The 18,610-nt window shown below is 41.7% G+C and overlaps 1 protein-coding gene across 1 annotated transcript in view; it reads left to right on the top strand.

Annotated features, from left to right (window-relative positions):
- Window positions 1-250: 250 nt before the first annotated feature.
- Window positions 251-18,610, top strand: part of GABRP (gamma-aminobutyric acid type A receptor subunit pi) — a 36,220-nt gene continuing 17,860 nt past the window's right edge. Inside the window, exons 1-4 of the mRNA XM_089477825.1 lie at window positions 251-336; window positions 10,046-10,150; window positions 14,982-15,097; window positions 16,199-16,266. Coding sequence (XP_089333951.1) covers window positions 10,095-10,150; window positions 14,982-15,097; window positions 16,199-16,266 — 240 coding nt within the window. The 5' untranslated portion in view covers window positions 251-336; window positions 10,046-10,094. The remainder of the gene's footprint in view (window positions 337-10,045; window positions 10,151-14,981; window positions 15,098-16,198; window positions 16,267-18,610) is intronic.

Genomic DNA, 18,610 nt, shown 5'->3' on the forward strand with positions numbered 1-18,610 from the left:
TGTGTGTGTGTGTGTGTGTATTGTGTGACCTGGGAAGGCAGGAGTGATTTGCATGTGTCTTGTTCTGTTGCTAATGGCAGGCCTCAGGGTGTGAGGGTCTGCAAAAGAGGATGAGTGTCTGCTTGATTAGTGCTCATTGTCTGCTGGGAAACCCCTGACCCTGGGAGATTTCTCATTTGCATTTGCTGAGTCTTCATCTTGCTATTTTTCAGGACTGGTAGCCAAAGCTTGTTTACTTTAAGGGTTTCCTCTTTCCTGTTGAAATTGTCCAGGTGTTTGTGGATTTCAATGGCTTCCCTGTGCATCTCCCCTGCATTTGGCAAGATTTCCCCCCAGGTAAGTGGAACTGCAAGCTTGCTCTGTGGCATGAATGTTTTGCAGATTAATCAAAACCAATGTCTTATTCTGTTTAAAGTGTGATGTAAGAAATCCTAGTTCTGGTCCGCACTGAACTATAAACTCATTGGGTGACCTTGGGCCTTCCAGAGGTTCTCACATGAAAGAGTCATTGTGAAAATAAAACGGGGAGGAGAAGAGCCTCGAACTCATTGGAAGACAATTTAAGTGTAACAAACTCTTTTATAAGATCTCTATGAACTATTCTAGGGCTAGTGATCTGAATATAGCACAGAAATGGGTTCCAGAAAAGAACAAATGTGTTTTCATATCATTATCTAGCCTATTGTTAAAGACCATAAATGCCAATACAAAAAGGGGGCCTTCTTCATTTCTAAAAACGGAATTTGCTTCTTTGTGAGTTCAGTAAGCACAGTCTGCGATGATCTAACTGAGAAAAATTGTCTCATTATTAAAAATGTTGGAGCCTCCATCGTGACCTGGGCTGGAACAGCGGCAGAGGCGGGGAGGGGCCATGCAAATAGTGTTACAACTAAAATCCTAGGAAAGCCCACAGGTGGGTGCTTTGTCTACAGTTTGTGTCCTTTTGAGGAAAAGGGATCTCTACCTGCAGAGACCAGGTGAGAAAACATGTTTACTTGACTGGAAGAAAATTGCAGCACCAGAAAGAACAGGAAACATGCTTGATCTCAGATAGCAGTGACTAGTGAGAAGTGAAGTGTTATTAGTTGCAACTGGATGAATGCTGACAATGAGTGTGTTTGGGAGACCTTTGTTTGAAGAATCCAAATTATAGAACAGCTTGACAAACAGATGAGACATACTGTATTTGTAGATGGCAGCCTTAACTCTCAATTTGTTACCATGAACTTCTTTGGTTATGCTCTGGCAATGCATAAAAATGGACTGACGGGAACAGAACTGGGCAGTTTGAGAGGGGACAGAATAAACCCAGTGTAAGTAAATTCTCTTTCCTTCCTGCACTTTTTTTAGTCCTTTGCTCTCTCATACTCTCATCCTTCCTTTCTTTTAGCAAATGAGACCATAGGAGGCAACTTAATACACTGAATATGCATTTCTTGAAGAACTTTCCACAGACATAGTGTTTTGAATTTTTGAAATCAAGTATTTCCTCATTGTTAAAAGGGAATGGGCTATAACTGAGCTCCTGGTAAAGTGAGAGTACTAGCAGAGAAGGAACATACTGTAAATACAATGAAGTAAATGGAGGTATGCTAGGAGTGTCTTTCAAATTGCAGAGCCGGTTCTCTCATTGGCCAGATGCTACCAAAAACAACAAGTTTCAAGATGTCGTGAACAAGCCACAAATTGTTAGTTATAAATTTTGTATGACTGTGTTTTTACTGCTGGTTAGAGCTGTTTGTGGTATTTTAAAAAATGTTTGCCCCTGGTGTCAAAATAACTTGATTGGTTTTGAGCACTCATAGGTTCCAAGGCTTTGGAAGGAGAGGGCACCATTTGTTGTGTTGACTCACGCAACAAATGTCTTCTGCTAGCCTCAATATTTTATCAACTGTTGTGGCATTTGTCTGAATCCCACCTTCATTCTAGTCTCATCTTTTGTTTGTATAAAATTTGTGAATCTGATACAAACAGTATAACCAAAAGTAAGGAATGTAGGGAGTTGCAGTTCAACAACATCTGGAGAGCCACGTGATTCCCAACTTGATTTAGATTAAGAGCAATCCCCAGAGTTTAGTTCTTTATTGTAACGCTGCATGGTATGCTGAGGAGGAGATTGAAACCTGCCAGTCAAGATGTTGAATAGATGCTGCGACCTGGACCGGAAACATGGACAACTACCATTAGTGGCATTCAGTCTCTCTTGACCTCATTGTATGTGGAATGTTAAATTTCAGTGTTACCTAGAAATGCCATTCACTATCTCTTATCTGGTCAGGAAAGAATAACCCTTTTAATTATATGCTGAGCCTTTTCTGTGGCTGCTTCCAGGCTCTGGAAATCCCACCCATGGGAAGCTAGAATGACCCCCTCTCTGCTTTCTTTTTGCAAAATTTAAACAGGCATTTGATGAATAACTAACTGGTCATGCAAAAGGCTTGTAAATGTGTACTGCATTTTTTACCTTTATTGCTGTGTCTTTTAAATGAGTTTTATACTGGTTTAAATTATGGGCATTTTGGCTAATTTAATAATTTAAAAAACCTTAGTTAGTTTTTTAGTTTTTTAAAATTTTTTTGTTTGAACCTTGTTGTAAACTTGTCCTGGCTACCTGGAGAATGGGAGAATGACAGGATTAAACAAACAACATATGGGGATGTGTTGATTAACATCCAGGCCCTGTGCCCTTAAGTTTAGGCTGCCTTCTACACAGGCCTGCCCTTCAGCACTCTCAGGAAGATTAATGTGATAAAGAATACTATGTTCCTCTGACAGGGATGGGCCATCTAGACAAACGTCATCATCAGTATTTTTGGACTGGTTACCAGTTATTTTCCAATGTGATTTTAGGCTAATATTCTGGGTTGCCAAGCATCTAAGGCTGCAGACCACCATACTCCCCAAAACCAGCCATCCTTAAACCGTCTGGATGCTTTGAACTATAACTCCAAGCAGCCAGAGCCAGCACAAGCAATGCTCACTGAGACAAAGAGAAGTGTTGCTGGCTATCATTAGCACAATGTCCCCTGCCCTGACATATACTCAGTCCCATTAATGACCTCACCCACGGATTCATATTAAATAGCATGAGTAGGGCAGAAGGAAACCCTGAAAACCCCAGGTTTCTGTATTAACAAATGGAGTAATTAATTCCAGAGGTTCCCATGCTACCTCTGGAACTAAACACTTGGATAAGAGAAAAATCCCTTAACCATATCTTCAACTCCCATATCAAAAATGTGATCCAAAAATAAGATACCATGGTTGATTGTCAAGAGTCATTGAGAGATCCAGGAGGATCAACTGAATTGTACTGTTGCTGTTTCTTTTTCAGAGTAGGCCATACACTAGGGGAATGAAGGATGTTTCTCTCTAAAACCCTGGCCTGAGACTACACTGGAATGGGTCTATATATAGTTGGCTTCTTCCATGAACATGTGAAGCTGGCTGACCACCACTCTCTCAGGCACCTTGCCCCAAAGCAGGATCTTAGCAACAAGGCAGTAATTCTCATCGCTCTGTGGCAAATGGTGGTTTCCATGTCAATGGGATCAAAACAGCTTGAGCTTATGCAAAATATAGGTTTAGTGTCTCTATAGTTCAGACCAAAGAGGTAAACATTTGATTATTTCGTTTTCCAAAGCGATGACAAATGATTTCCACAATTATTCCCCATTCAGAGAAAACCAATATTTCTGCACAGTTCTCATTGAAAATTGAACTGAATGGCATTTGCACATCCCAAAGTGTTTTGAGAAATTATTACTTGCAGAAATGCATGTGGGCATGGGAACAGTGTGTGTGTGTGTGTGGGGGGGGGTATGCACAAACATGCTAGCAATCTTGCCCTGAAATTGATGGGGCTACTTTTTTATGTGTGTCTGTGTGCAAAATTGCTGGGGTTTGTGCAAGATTTGTGTTTTGTACAAGATTGCTGGGTTTTTGTTTTTGTTTTTTTGTTTTTCCCCCCAAAATACATGCACACAGTCTTGCCCACAGACCACATGCCTATCTGGAAACAGTGTTTTATGTGCAGTTTTCTTTTTCCTCTCCCCCCCAGCACCATTATGATTATGCAAACAACCAATGAGTATTTCTAATAAGAATAATTTCCTGAAAAACTTGGGGATATGTGGAAACCAGGCAAAAACTGTGCAGAACTCTCACCACTGTGCTATTTTTTCTGAATGAATCCCTGAGAGTTGCAAAACCCATTTTCCTTCCAGGAAACAAATAACAGGCAATTTTTCTTCCAGTTCTGACTAAAACCAGAAATTGGTTTACAGCTCATTGATATGGAAGTTACCAGCCACCTCTGGAAAAAAGAGGGGTTGGCGATACTTATCACATGCCAGCACCTCGGACCCATAACTGCTGCGTCCCCAAAGCACAGTTAGAGGATCCTTTCCAGGCCGTGAGGAAGCGGCATTTTGCTGTTTCCCCGAGCCCAGAAAAAGCGGCGGATCGGGGCCTCCGGGGCTGCCGCTGTGGCAGCTGAGGCCCTGATCCATCGAGGAAAGGGGTGGGTGCAGGCCACCCCAAAAGGGCAGTTTGTATCCCGCCAATGTTGACAGTTAGTAGGACATGTTAAATAGCTACTATTTCAGATGCTCCACAAACGCATGTTCTCTCAGTGTATACACTTGGCAGAATCATCTATGTTTGACTATGGCCCGAAACAGACAGGCAGTAAAGTGTGGCTTCCGGTCGCTCCAAGGATGTAGTGTTTAGATGACCCACGCCCCCAGACCAGACAGAAGCTGCACAGAAAGCATGCCCAGCCATGAAAAGCCAGCCGCAAAAAGAGCAGACAAAGTCCGCTCTTTTACTGATATACCCTTCAAGACAATGGCGCTATCCCAGATTGGGGCTGGGTGCACACTGTTGCCATGGTCCCACAGCATTCGGGGTGGGAGTGCCCTTTGGCTACTACATTTGTCTGTTTGGGGCCTTTAGAATCTAACTGCTCAAATCTTGCTCTGGTTAAAACTATCCTATGGCACTGAATCAAACCCATTATCAGATAGTTTATTAAGAATCTTTGGCATGTGAACATCCATAAAACAAAGAAATTCTGGAATGTCATTGACATAGGGGTGAAATGGATTGTCATGAAAAGCCAGCTTCCAGGTGGCTTGGGAATGTGGCGTACAGACACCATGTGTCCCCAAGATGCCCGGAAGTCACACTGATACCCAGACATGGGCTGGCTTCTGGGCGTTCCAGTGGTGCAGAGTTTACGCACCACACACTCCCAGAGGAGCTTGAAGCCACCCATGGCCCATGTTGGACATGAAAAGCCACCTCTTTGCTGGCCCAAAAAGGAGCAGCTCTTTGCTGCTCCTTTGTCAGCTGGCTGCAAGGTGCATTGGGGCCGCGGTATGTGTTCCACATGTAAGTGAAAATAAAAATGAAATGAAAGGCATGCTGGATAAAACAGAGAGCAGGGAGATACATGCCTTGTCAATAATGGCTGCTCTGAAACCAAGGTGTTTCCATTTTAAAAAATTTGATGTGATTTGCTCTGAGAACAATGCTTGTGTGATAGTGTCCCTAGTGGTAAAAGTGAGGTCTAGTGCTACCATTTGGAAGAGTGAGGTGGCTGCCTCTGGCAGCAGATTTGGATTGTCATGAAAGGGCAGCGTACTGCAAATTATTTAATGTGTTGCTGTATTTTTATTGCTGGGGTGGAGGAGAGGTACATAGGGGATTTTCTCCTTCATGTGCTAAAATAATTTAACTGCTTTGAGTAATACTCTGCATCCTGACTTTAGTAAATGCAGAAGTCCACATTTTGTACCACTTTTATATAATCCTTGCTCATTGTATCATATGAACCAGAGATTAGAGTTTAAAATAATCATTTGTCAGTTCTCAAACAAGCCATCTTAAAACCTTAGATTGTAGAAATGGATAATTTAATTAAACAGTCTAGTTTACATTCCAGCTAATCAAGATGAGAAGCCAAAGTTCTGTGAATGTGTAAGGAAACTTATGAGAAATTTGAGGCTTGGCATGTATGGTTCGCATAGTTTCCCCAAACTGGGGTCCAAAGATGCACAAGAGTGTGTAGCTTGCATCACCTCCAGCCCTGCTGGCTTGAGATGGCAAAAGTTGCTGACCAGCACATCTCGAGGGTGCCATGTTAGGGAAGGCTGCTTTTGTATGATGTGCAAAACCAGGCTAGAAATGTTCCAAGGCAGTTTAAAATATAGGTAGACAAATCAAGGAGTGGTAATATTTACTGGTAAGTCTTTAAAATTTTAAAAGGTCAAGAGAAGATGAGGTGCTGTGTGATTACATTGATCAATTCATCTCATTGATTTCTGGAATGTGACTGAAAGAGAAGGTGGCAGAACTCTGACAGCTGCTTTATCCAAGTCTTTAATTTTTGGCAAGAACATCCATCTCTTCCCAGATCTCTGATACCAGTATATCTGATACTAGAATTCCCTACCCACATCCATCCTGACAACAGTTCTCTCTAAATATTTGCATATTTCACATTGTCACATGTTTTAAAAACTGATTTCATTCTGCATTCACATATTTTCACATAGAAAAAATAGGCCTTCATTCGCCTTTATGAAAATCTGTAATGATCTGGGGGAAATCTGTCAGCCATATTCTTTTTATTTCAGATAATAACCTTGCATGACCCATCTAACTTCAACTGGACAAGGCTTTGGCTGTGGCTTTGCCCACTAGATAATGGAGTCCTAATAAGGAAGCCAGGCGTGACCTTACCAGTAGGCAGAGGAAGATAATAATCTTGTTGTTTTTCTTGTGTACCGTCTTGTGTTTTTGACTTATGGTAACCCTAACGCGACCCTATCACCGGGTTTTCTTGGCAATATTTGTTCACAGGAGGATTGCCATTGCCTTCCTCCTCAACCTGTGAGAGCCTGTGACTTGTCCAAGATTACCCAGTGCTGGAGGTAGACAGTCAACAGTGGCAACCTCCTTACAATTCCTCCTAAGCTCTTTTTAGAGAACAAAGTAACTTCCAACTAGCCTGACACCCCCCTCCCCCCAGCTAGTTTATTTCTCTCAGTTGCAATCCTGTGGAATGAGGAGAAAACGCCAACAACTAGGGCAATCCCTGAATGAAAAAGCTGCTGGATGAAATCCAGTAGTTGGAAAAGTCAGTCCTTTGGACTACATCTCCCAGAATCCTGAAGTCAGCATGGCCACTTACTAGTCATGCCAACTGGGGAATTCTGGAAGTTATAGTCCAGAAAATGAAAGTTTCCATGCTCTAAGAAAACCTCCACTGCATGTTCTGTCCAGGAAGCAAAACAGCAACCAGTTTGAGTACTCTCCAGTTTCGCCCCTCAGCCAAAGTGACACTGAATATTGCAGTACAATGAAAAGAGGGTCACTGCGACCAAGTACGCAGGAGGCCTTGAGCAAGGAAAAAGTGATCAGTTTAACTTTTTTGACCTTTGAATGCTAATGAGTATGCCCAACTCAAAAGTAATGTCATAATTGTGTAATGGATGATATCCAACATGCTTCAGTTATAGTGCAGGATGGCCAGTGGCAGCTGGTGACTCCTGCATCCGTAGAGCAGTGAATCTGCTGCAGGTTTAAGTCTGAATTTGGGTGGCACTATCCAAGATGCTGCCTGCATCTGTTTTGAGGATATGCCTCATCATATTGTCTGGCTTCTTTAAAGTTCAGATTACAACCCAGATCAGATTCACCATCCTGCTGAGATGGGAGCTACCACTGATGGCAGGTGAAACCAGGAATGGTAGACCAAATGTCTTTCAAAGAAGTTTGTCCATTAAAAGTGTTCTAGAGAAAGTCTCCCGAGGGAAACCACATGAAACCCACTGTTGGATTGCTTCAACCAGGCAAATGCAATCCCATTGTTCTGTTCTGGTAAGCAATTGTGGAGTGGGCAGTACAGAACCAGAGGCTCAAATGATCACATCATTGAAGCTTTAATGAGCACAGGACTAGGTAATGTCTGGGATGGGTGCCAAGAGAGCCATGTTGACTCTCAGAAAAGGCAATAAAAACACTCCAAAATACATTGTTTCCTACTCCTATTTCAAAGAACAATACTCATTGGAATGAAACAAGGATATGGAAAGTCCCAAGATTTCCTTTTATGCCACAGAGATTATTTTTGTCTGATTTCTTGGGTCATTCTTTTCTCCTTTTAGATACAGTTACCTTCCTCAGCGAACCTGGTGTATTGAATCCGTGATCATTGGCAGAGCTGGGAGTGGTCACCCAAAGCAAAGTGGGGGGGAGGGGTGGTCATCCAAAACTGCAGGGTGTGACATCAGGGGAGGCCGAACTGGATTTTTTAAAAAGTGAAACTCACTAAAGTGAAACTCACTAAGATTCATTTTCTTTAAAAACAAAACAGCCCAGTGTTTTTCTAAAATAAATTTTAGCACCATTTCTTTCTGTGAATGAAACATGGAAATATCTTGTAGTGCAGATGCTGTTCTTTCAAACAAAATCATATCTTGACAAGAGTGCCGTTGTAAATTCTTAAGTGCACGTGCTCCTCATGACAGTCTCCATAGCCAGCTTCCCCAAGGAGAGTCCAAATGTGCAGGCTGTTCTGTTGATCCATATCACTCAATCAGTTCTAACAGCTTTCATTTCTAGCAGGAACAAGCCACCCCAAAGTACTTTGATTACAGCAACACATGGTTCCTAGGAAAGTCAGGGGGTGTAGAGACCAGCACTTTATGCCAGCCTGCAGCCGAACTAGGGCTCAGATAGAGCTGAGTATTCACATGCTCAGAGCCCTTACCGCACACCATGGGCACCATCTTGGCGCATGCCTGTCGAGATGGTGCACGCCCTGATGATGTCCGTCGTGTGCAGTGCCCAAACGGCACTGCGCACAAGGGGCGTCATAAGGCCTTATGATGCCCATTCTAGGGCGCAAATAGGAGTCACGTTTCGTGGCTTCTGTGTGCACCGGGTTGGGGGTGTGGCATGCAGCTGCTGCGTCCCCAACCCAGCGCTTCCAGGGGTGGCATAGAGCCATCCCTGAATGGACTGTCTGTTCAGCCTCTTAATCCCTCAGTGATTCCCAAACATTGGTCTGCCAAGTGTTTTGGATTTCAATTCCCAGAAGTCCCAGTCAGCATGGCATACAGTCAGGAATTCTGGAGCTGAAGTCCAAAATATCTGGTGGGCCAAAGTTTGGGAATCCCTGCTCTAGATACTATGACGTTTTCAGATAAACTCAGAAGGGACAGGGGTCATAGTGAGACTGAGGTGGCAGGTATTATAATTATCTCTACGAATTATAAACGACCTGGTACTTTGCCTCTGTGAATTCTGGCTACAATACAGTTCTTTCTCTAGGGTGTAATCCATCAGGATGTTCTCCTGAATAGTTTCCCATCAGTTTTCTTCCGTCTATATATTGAAGAGATTTGAAAATCTTTATGCCATGCTTATTCATCACATATAGGCAACATAAAGGCAGGCTCTTACATCTAAGGCAAGGGCAGAGAAGCTCTGGCCCTCAAGCTGTTATTGGACTAGATCTGCCATCATCCTTGGCTGTTGTCCATGCTAGCAGGATCTAAAGGGATGTGAACTCCTGGAGGGCCACAGGGTCCAAACTGCTTTGGCCACGGACATCAAGCAGTCTGATGTCACTTTAAGTGGGCACTGCAGTTTTACAAGGTCTTTAGTCTTCTCTGCCAAAGGGTACCGGTGCCTCACAAAACTACAAATCCCAGGTTTGTGTAGGATGGAGCCATGCAGTTTAGGTAGTGTCAAACTGCATTATTTCTTGCACCCTATGATGTGGGTTATGTGTTAGGATTAGCATTCTCTCAGCACCTTGCCTCTGACGGTGGCTAGCCAGGTATCTTAAACTGGACAATTAAAATTGGAAACCAGCCTGACCAGATTATTCCTGTTGATTTTCAGTTTAATGTAGAAATGGGTGGAACAAAGTTATGAGGGAACAAATGGAAGGTTGTTAAAGAAATGAAACAGACTGATCTAACTATCCCTATTTAACTAGATTAAATATTTATGTGCTTTACTCCCACAGATTGATTGATAACTGAATCATTGCAGCCGGTGGTGAACAATCTTCACAAATGCACTGCAGTTATTATTTTTCCACCCCTGTGTGGCTTTTTCTTCTGTGTCAAGGGTAAGTTAAAACTTGTGAGGATATCTGTAGTACATATGGGAAGAAATTTATTCAGTTCATATTGTAAAGTAAACCTATCCAATTGTTACTTTTCAAATTAAATACAAGAACTGAATTCAATTGACTCCTTTTATTTGGACATCTTCAAATTTTGTGATATACTTCTCCAGTTAAAGATGTGTGGGAAAATGTATAAGAGATATTGGAGGAAAATGCATCAAAAGCACATATATTGGTGAAAAACACACACACAATTATCATAGTAGGGGAAATTACTTGCAAAAATGGGTATGAGGCATTACTGTATAGAAATGAATATAAAAGGAACTGCACATTGAAATTTGTGTAAATGTTCATGCAAGTTTCTTTAAAAATATTATAAACTAATACATAAATGGGACAAGTTGAATGTAACATTAGAGGAAAAAGCAGAAACCACGAACAACCAAAATTGATAATTTTGGAAATTATCGCATTACATTTGCTTTCAGGATAGATGCAGAATATAACTTTAAGAAAGTGGATCTTATCGCATTCATCTGTCGCCAGGCAGCCTGTTTGCAACCCGGGCTTCTGCTGCAGCTTTTCAAGAATAAAAAAATCCCGCTCATTAAAAGATTTGAGAGAAGCTTGGGTTGCAAACAGGATGTCTGCTGCCCAGCAACAAGTGAATGCGATAAGATCCGTCTTCTTAAAGTTGCGTCCCATGTCTATGCCAGGAGCAAAAGTAATGCTATAATCTCCTTTGTCTATGGCTAATCTTTAAGAGGCAGCATGGCATAGTGGTCTAAGGGCGCATTAACACTAGTGCTTTTGTAGCAAGGAGATCTGAGGAGATTTGATGTTGCGATTCCAAATTGAAGTTCCCACTGCATTTGCTCTGATCAAATATCTCTGGTGCAATTTAACCCTATTGAGATTCACACTAACATAAGTATCAATTTAAAATAGAGCCTCCATATTGTGCACGTTAGATTGTTCTCATTTTTTTAGAACTGTCAATCAAATGATGCGTATCTGAGTCATTCTGCTTCCACTATCATAGTTTGCAGCATGACTCTGTATCTGCAAAAATATGGCACTTTGCCAGAAGGGGTGGTCCACATGTCCGCAGGTGGGTCAAGTGGAATGTTCTGCCCCTCTGCACATAACCCCTCCCCTGTGAGCCTTGGAAGATGGCAATGGCAAGCCCTTTGAACAACCCTTGCCAAGAAACCCCCATGATAGGTTCACCTTGGGGGGATCACACTATCACAGCCTCAGAGGGTGGCGATGCCAAGCCCTTCTGAAGAACCCTTGTCAAGAAACCCCCATGATCGGTTCGCCTTGAGGGGAATCTCACTGTTTCAGCCTCAGAGGATGGTGATGGCAAGCCCCTCTGAAGAACCCTTGCCAAGAAACTGGCAGAAGAGGGGAAAAGCTGCACAGTGATTTAAAGGGACCACTTGACAGTGCAGGAAATTTAAATCCATTGGATTTAAAGAGCTGGCATCTTCACCCACCAACCAAGAGGAGAAAAACAATGGCCGTTTGCCACCAAGCCGAGACCTGTGTGATGAGATGGATATTTTCCGCCCCTCTGTCCACCCTCCACCCATTACCCCTCCCTCCTGGGTGCCCTGAATGGGATTGGCAACATTTTCCCATTGGTAACTCCCTAAAAAACCCCAGTGCTTTTGAAAAGACTCAGATGGTGCCTTAGTTTCAAAAACACCAGGTTAAGGGGGATTTGCGCCACCGCCCTTCCCCCAAATTCAGGTCGGGAGAAACTGGTGCAAGTAGGAACAAACCCCTTTTAAACTGGTTTCCAAACCAGTTTATGACATAGTGTGAATGCGCCTTAAGTGTTGGAAGAGGATCCAGAAAGACCAAGATTTTAATCCCTGCTCAACTGTTGAAACCTATTGAATGACCTTGGGCAAATCACACTCTCTCAGTTTTAAGAAAGAATTAACTTCCTCTGGCTAACTCCCTCTGAATAAATTTTGCCAATGTAAAAACCTCTGTGATGGGTTGGTTGTAGGGTGGAATCAACTTGAAGGTACATAATAACCATCTGTAGTGTAATTAATCCATTTTAAACTGACCATAGGCATACTTCACAAATATTGCAAGCAGGCATGAAGGCGCAGTACAATTTCCTCACATCTTGGACACAAGTTTAGAAGCTAGCAGAGACTTGCTGTCTCCCAAATGTACTACTGTGGCTGAAGAACCTACAATTAGAAAATGCAAGCAGTGAGTTATGTCACCTTTTTAGTGTTGCTGCCTGGCTAGTATCTGATCAGAGTTTCATTCCTCAGCCAAACTGCCAGGACTGGTGGTAAACTGGGTATGGCAATGGTTATGCTTCTCATTTACTCCTGCTGTCTCCTACTTCTGCTGCATGTCATTGCCATTGAATAATATGGGGTGTGACTGTCCAAGTTTTTTGCCATCCACGGGGGCTCTTGAAACCAAACCTCCATGGATGGGAAGGGTCCACTATACGTCCAAGTGCTATGAAAAGTTCATATTCCAATTTAATTCAAAAGGTCTCTTGCATAAGCTTTCAACAATTTGGCATCTTCCAGAGGTGCTGAACTGCAGCTGTCATCCTACCAAGCCATCACTGGCCATGGTGCAGTTCACCACAGGTGGAGGCAAATATTGTTGGAGGGCATCTGGTTGGGGGAAGGGTGCATAATGCCTTCATGGTGTGAGATTCTGCCACTCTTTCATGCACAAACCATAACTCATTCCTGTACAAGGCCTGTCTTACATGTTTCTAAACAGTCGTTGACAGGGTAAGGAGTGTCAGTTTTATACAAGAAAATCTGGATAATCTCTCATTCCACAACATTCTGATGGCTGGCCATCCTGGCACTGAATTGGAGCAGCTACAGAGTGCACATATAAGCATTTCCATATGTCAACCTTTAAGCATTGTTATCAGAGTCATCCCACTGCATGGGCCTTGGACCCATGTGCTTGAGAGATCATAGGTGGAGTAGAAAGAAGCCGATGATTTATACTGCAGACAGGGAGGGGCCCTTATTTGGCTCATATACCAAAATTTCATACTTTCTGTCCAAGGCCATATAGGGTGTTTGTGTCTGGTACTTTCATACTGTGCTCTAAAATTAATCTTGGTTGATAATTACATCCTGACAAGTGGGGGCTTATGTAATTGCAGTGAGAAGGGAAACCCCATTATCTTTCATTACATTTGCTTCCTTGGTCCTGAAAGTGAGACCTAGGAATGGCATAGCACTCTCTGCTACCAAGAATATTTCCCCGGTGACATTGGGAAAGAATGAATGTGTACATCTCACTAGCTATGACCTCAGGAAAATGCAGAGGTAGTTCTTTCGCCTTAGGGTGAATCTGAAGACCTGTGTCAGAGAACTGTTGAATCAAAGGTTGCTCCCATGCATGGAGATTCCCTCATACACTCCTACTTACTCCTACATCTGTTCCCAATCCCACTTTTCCACTGTTAGAGAAGTCTGAACTTCATGAAAAGCTTTCATTTTAATGTTCTAGTTGTCAGTATTTAGAACTCACTTTAACATGTTTTGGAGTTAAATAAAACTCCACAATCTGTGTTCATGACTGGTGGGAGCCCCCAGCCTGTATCCCCACATGGCTTATGACACCTTATATTCTACTGTCCCCCAAAATATGGCTCCACTCGTCTCAAGGCCTGTCTGTATACTATCAGAGAACAGGTGAATCAAAGTTCACCATTGAGCAAACCGAGACAAATGTTTCAATATTCTATCAGAAAGCTCCTTCTGCTGGTAGGAAATGAGAAATGCTGGAAAACAGCTTTCTGAATCTGGGATGTATATGTTAGTTGAGGATGAATGTGGTGTAATTGTTTGGGTGTTGCACTAGTACATTGAGAGACAGCTTGGCCATGGAAAGCCACGGGGTGATCTACAAGCCACAATCTCTTAGACTCAGAGGATGGCAATGGCAAAAACCCCTCTGAAAAAAACTTGCCAAGAAAACCCCATGATAGGGTCACCATAAGTTGGAAACGACTTGAAGGCACACAATAGTAACAAAAGACTTTACGGTACGTGGTTAAAAAGTGGAACATTAACATGATAATAACACCCTTAGCCAGTACGTATCACACAACATCATGTCTGTCCTGCTGCTGCCTTGCATTCCATTCATTTCTGTTGTGTACCTTTTCACTTTTTCGCTTTCAGTCTCTTTATTATGCCTTCATGCAATAGGTCCCTTCTGGGAGTCTGGGAAGGGACCAGTTTTGGGACTGGCCACTAATAACATCTTCAACCCATTTAGAATGTGGGCAGTATTTCTTCTGCAGTCAAGTTATTCAGTCAAGGTTTGATCCCAGCTCACCTGGAATCACAGATTTTTCTCCCTTTACTGAAAATAGCTGAAACGTATTTGGATCTAATGAAAATGTCCACAAAACAGCCACCTTCCCTCAGCCTTAGTTCCTACAACATGATTGAGAAATGTTATTAAAGCTTTGCGTAAGGTTCACAGTGGATTGCTTCTGGGCATGTACTGATATCTTCACATACCCCTATAGTCTTTCTTCTTTAGTCAGTACCATTCTGCATTTGTTTCTATCACTATCATATATTTAAGGAAAGGTTGCGTTTAATGTCCCTAGTCCTAATTAGGCATAGTTCATCCTCTTAGGCTAATAATGGTGGCTTGAAATCTTTAATATTAATACTATATAAATTCAGTATGAACATTGGTAAGCATGCATGAGATACGAGAAAGAGTGAAGCTGCAGCTGCATAGCAAATGGACTGAGTATTCACTGCCACACCTAACTATTTACATTTTTCATTTTCAGAAAATTTATCTTGAGTCACAAAGTTGACACCACAGACTATCGGGTCACACCATCACTGCCTGGGTTTGGAAACCTCACCAAGGGATACAATAGATATCTCAGGCCAAATTTTGGTGGTATGTCATTGTTGGAATCTTTTAGTTGTATATATTTTTTGTAAAAAAAAAAATCATCTTGTCAGGAAAGAAATATTGTCTTGGTCGTTGTGGTTTACTATTGAATGTGTCTACTTCTATAATGTTGGCCTATCAACTAAAATTAATTCCTAAGAAAGAGCCTTTGCCCTTTTCTGCTTCCATTCTATTTTATGACAAGCCTGCCTTAGCTCTAATTTAAATGTTGAGGAAGATTGTGGGACAAACCATTGCATGACAGGGCAAAAAATCCTGAATTTACATGTAGATGGATGCAGGCTAAGCTGATTGTGACTGAGTTGTGTTGGAAACTTACTGAAACCTAGTGTGCTATTGCTAAGTGAAAAAGATAAATTCCATGTTGAGGGTTCTCAGAAAAGGAACTGAAAACAATTCTATCAGTTTTATCATGCTGTAATGCAAATCCATGGTACACCCACTTGTAAGCCACTCTGAGAGCCTTTGTGGCTGAAGAGTGGGGTATTTAAATAAATAAACAGACAGACAGACAGACAGACAGACAGACAGAATAACTACATGTGGAATTCTGGTTACTGGACTTCTGAAAGTATATTATAGACATGGAGGAGTTTCAGAAAATGGCAAGCTAAATTATAAAGAAAATCAGAGCAACCCCTTTATGCGAAAAGGATAGAATGTTTGGGGCATTTTGTTTAGAGAAAAGGTAAATGCGCATATAAAAACTATGCACAATGTTAATAAAAATCGATAGGGAGAAATTTTTCTTCTTGTCTGATAATATTAGAGCTTTGGGTCCATCCAGTGAACTTCAATTTGCCTGGTCACCCAATTCTTACTCCTCTTCTATCTATGGAGTCAGTCAGCACCTAGATTTTTATGCCCAGCACAAGGATACCCTTAGCCTATTTATTTACCATAAAGTTATTATGTTCATTCATGACAAGGATGTGCATGGTGGATGTAACTTTCATCTTATTGCTTCATTTCCACACGTTCTGGGTTCATAGGGAGAGTTTGTGTAGTAGCTCCCCTCTGATGTAGCCTCCTAACCTTCTTCAGTCTGTTTTCCTTTTGCAAACAACTCTCTTTTCACTTTCCCAGGAGCGCCTGTGGTGATAGCAATGAGCCTTAATGTCGCAAGTATTTCCAGCATCTCTGAGAGTGATATGGTAAGCAAATCAGCACCTCAGCTGTTTTTTATGCTGTTTATATAGGAAAATAGGATAGTACAGCTCGGAGTGGCATTACCAGCACTTCGCTGTCTGTGCTGATCAGGAACTGAGAGTCGTGTTAGAAGAGGTATTCTGCTTTTTCTTCCCAGAAAGAATGTGGACCTGGCTCTATTAATAGAGGCTGTAAAGGTTGTGTCTCTGACCAAGAGGGCATTTGCCCAGATTGTGTCTCTGACCAAGAGGGCATTTGCCCAGATTTCCAAAGCCACTGTCTTTGGAAAAAGCCCATCTGCCACTGGTACATATGGCATGAATCACTAGAAAAGATAATAATGCTTGGAAAGGTAGAAGGCAGTAGGAAGAGAGGAAGACCTTATATCAGATAGATAGATAGATGCAAAGAGGCCATGGCCCCAAGTCTACAGGACCTGAGCAGAGCGACTGAGGATAGGGTCGCATTCACAGGGTCACTATAAGACAAGGTCAATTCAAAGGCAGTTAACAACAACAACACTGGAACAAAGTGTACATGAGGTCTGCCTTTGAAGAATTTGGGAAATGGTCCTTGTCTCTGAGTGTTGCTGGTACATTTAAAGCTCTGTACAGGGATGGGGAACCTGTGGCCTTCAAGATGTTGCTTGACATTATCTCCCATGGTTTCTGCCCATTGGCCAGAGCTCATGGGGATTCAATATCTGAAGAGTCACGAGGTCCCCACTGTGGCCATCCACAGTTTGAGCCTAGAATATTGAAAGGACTAGTTGCTCTTTGATGATTTTCCCTGTCTTTTAAGATCTGAGGAGGCTCTGCTAACTACCACCTGAGATCTACTCTGTGAGTGGATGGGGCTCAGCCTTTTTGAACTTCCTGTCAAGATTTAGGCAGAAAATATTTTCTGGGTTACAATTCCCAGAATCTCTGGTGGCTAGAGGAATCTGTAAATTGTAGACCAAGAATCTACCTTTTCGAGCAAATTCTCCTGTCTTAGGAGAATAATTTAGTTTATTTTCTTTAAACATACCTTTGATGCTATGTGAGCACCATTATGTGTTCACAACAGTAAACTGCTTTAGTAAGTTAGTTGTTCGTTTGAAAAATCATTTTAAAATTTATTTTCTGGTTGTTATTTTTTTCATGTTTGTGAGTTACTTGGAAGGCCCAAATGGAGCCCAAAGGTGACATTAAAATGTTTCTATAGACCAGATGAACTCTTTTGAGCATGAGACATCACTTGTATCTTTTGAAAATAAATGACTGTTTTGACAAATAGATTGAAAGTGCCCAAATTCATGTACATGATTGTGTAAACTGCTTCCAACATTATTTAAATACATATCTTGGAATTTTTATTATAACTGCCAGAAGAAAATGTCTATGCTGCCTGGGGGATTCTGGGAGATGTTGTTCACAAAAGGAGCTTTTCTAAACTCTGGTTTTATTGCAGCACTCTGTTGAAAGCTGGAGTCCAATCAAGTTTGGACATGTAAGAAATCTTTGATAGTTTGGCACAATCCTTCATGCAGCTAACTTTCTTGGTATTCCAAAACTATTAATCTTCAAATATTCTCTTTATACAGAAGCATTCTCCTTGCTATAACACTTATATTTTCCAGGTCCCATGCAGAACATTATAGAGCTGTACTCTCTGGCTAGATAAATAATTGAACTACAAATGACCCAGGGGTTTTCACCTTCATTGCTGGGATTAATAATTCACTGGTTTGAAATGCATAATACTGCATCATCTCAATCATTTAGGTGAAGGGGTTTTCCCCTGAACAGCACGAGAATAAAATCTAAAAGCTAGCAATGAGATACATGAAAGCTCTCTGCATGGTGTTAACAGTTTTCTTTCCAAAGGCTGTTAACAGTCTATGCACTTAGTACAAAAGAAGTCCTTTCACCCAGCACTGAAGTGGTGCAAGACATGATATTTTGAATGTTCAGAGCAATGAATCAAAATTTACCTGACACATGATTACCTGAGAACCATGCTGACGTTCAAATGGGGCAGACAGTATAGTCACTTGTTTTATTGTAGCTGCAGAGGATGACTTCAAACCATTTTAGCTAAGTCATATTAGATGACTTTATGTTAATGAGATGCAGTAGCCTGGAAAGTTTGTCAGGGTATCACCACAGAGGTCATCTAGTCTAGCTCCAGTGATCTAATAATAATAATAATAATAATAATAATAATAATAATAATAATAATAATAATAATAATAGATAAGCTAAAGTTGATCTGCCAGTTGTGACATTTCTTGGAAATGATCTGCAGGGGTCATCTAGTCTACTAATAGATTTCTGCTAATAGAGTTGGGTCCACATTCCTTCTGGG

The sequence above is a fragment of the Sceloporus occidentalis genome, unplaced genomic scaffold, assembly GCF_023333645.1.
Source record: "Sceloporus occidentalis isolate IW3139 unplaced genomic scaffold, rSceOcc1.0.p SCAF_12, whole genome shotgun sequence".
NCBI lineage: Eukaryota > Metazoa > Chordata > Lepidosauria > Squamata > Phrynosomatidae > Sceloporus > Sceloporus occidentalis.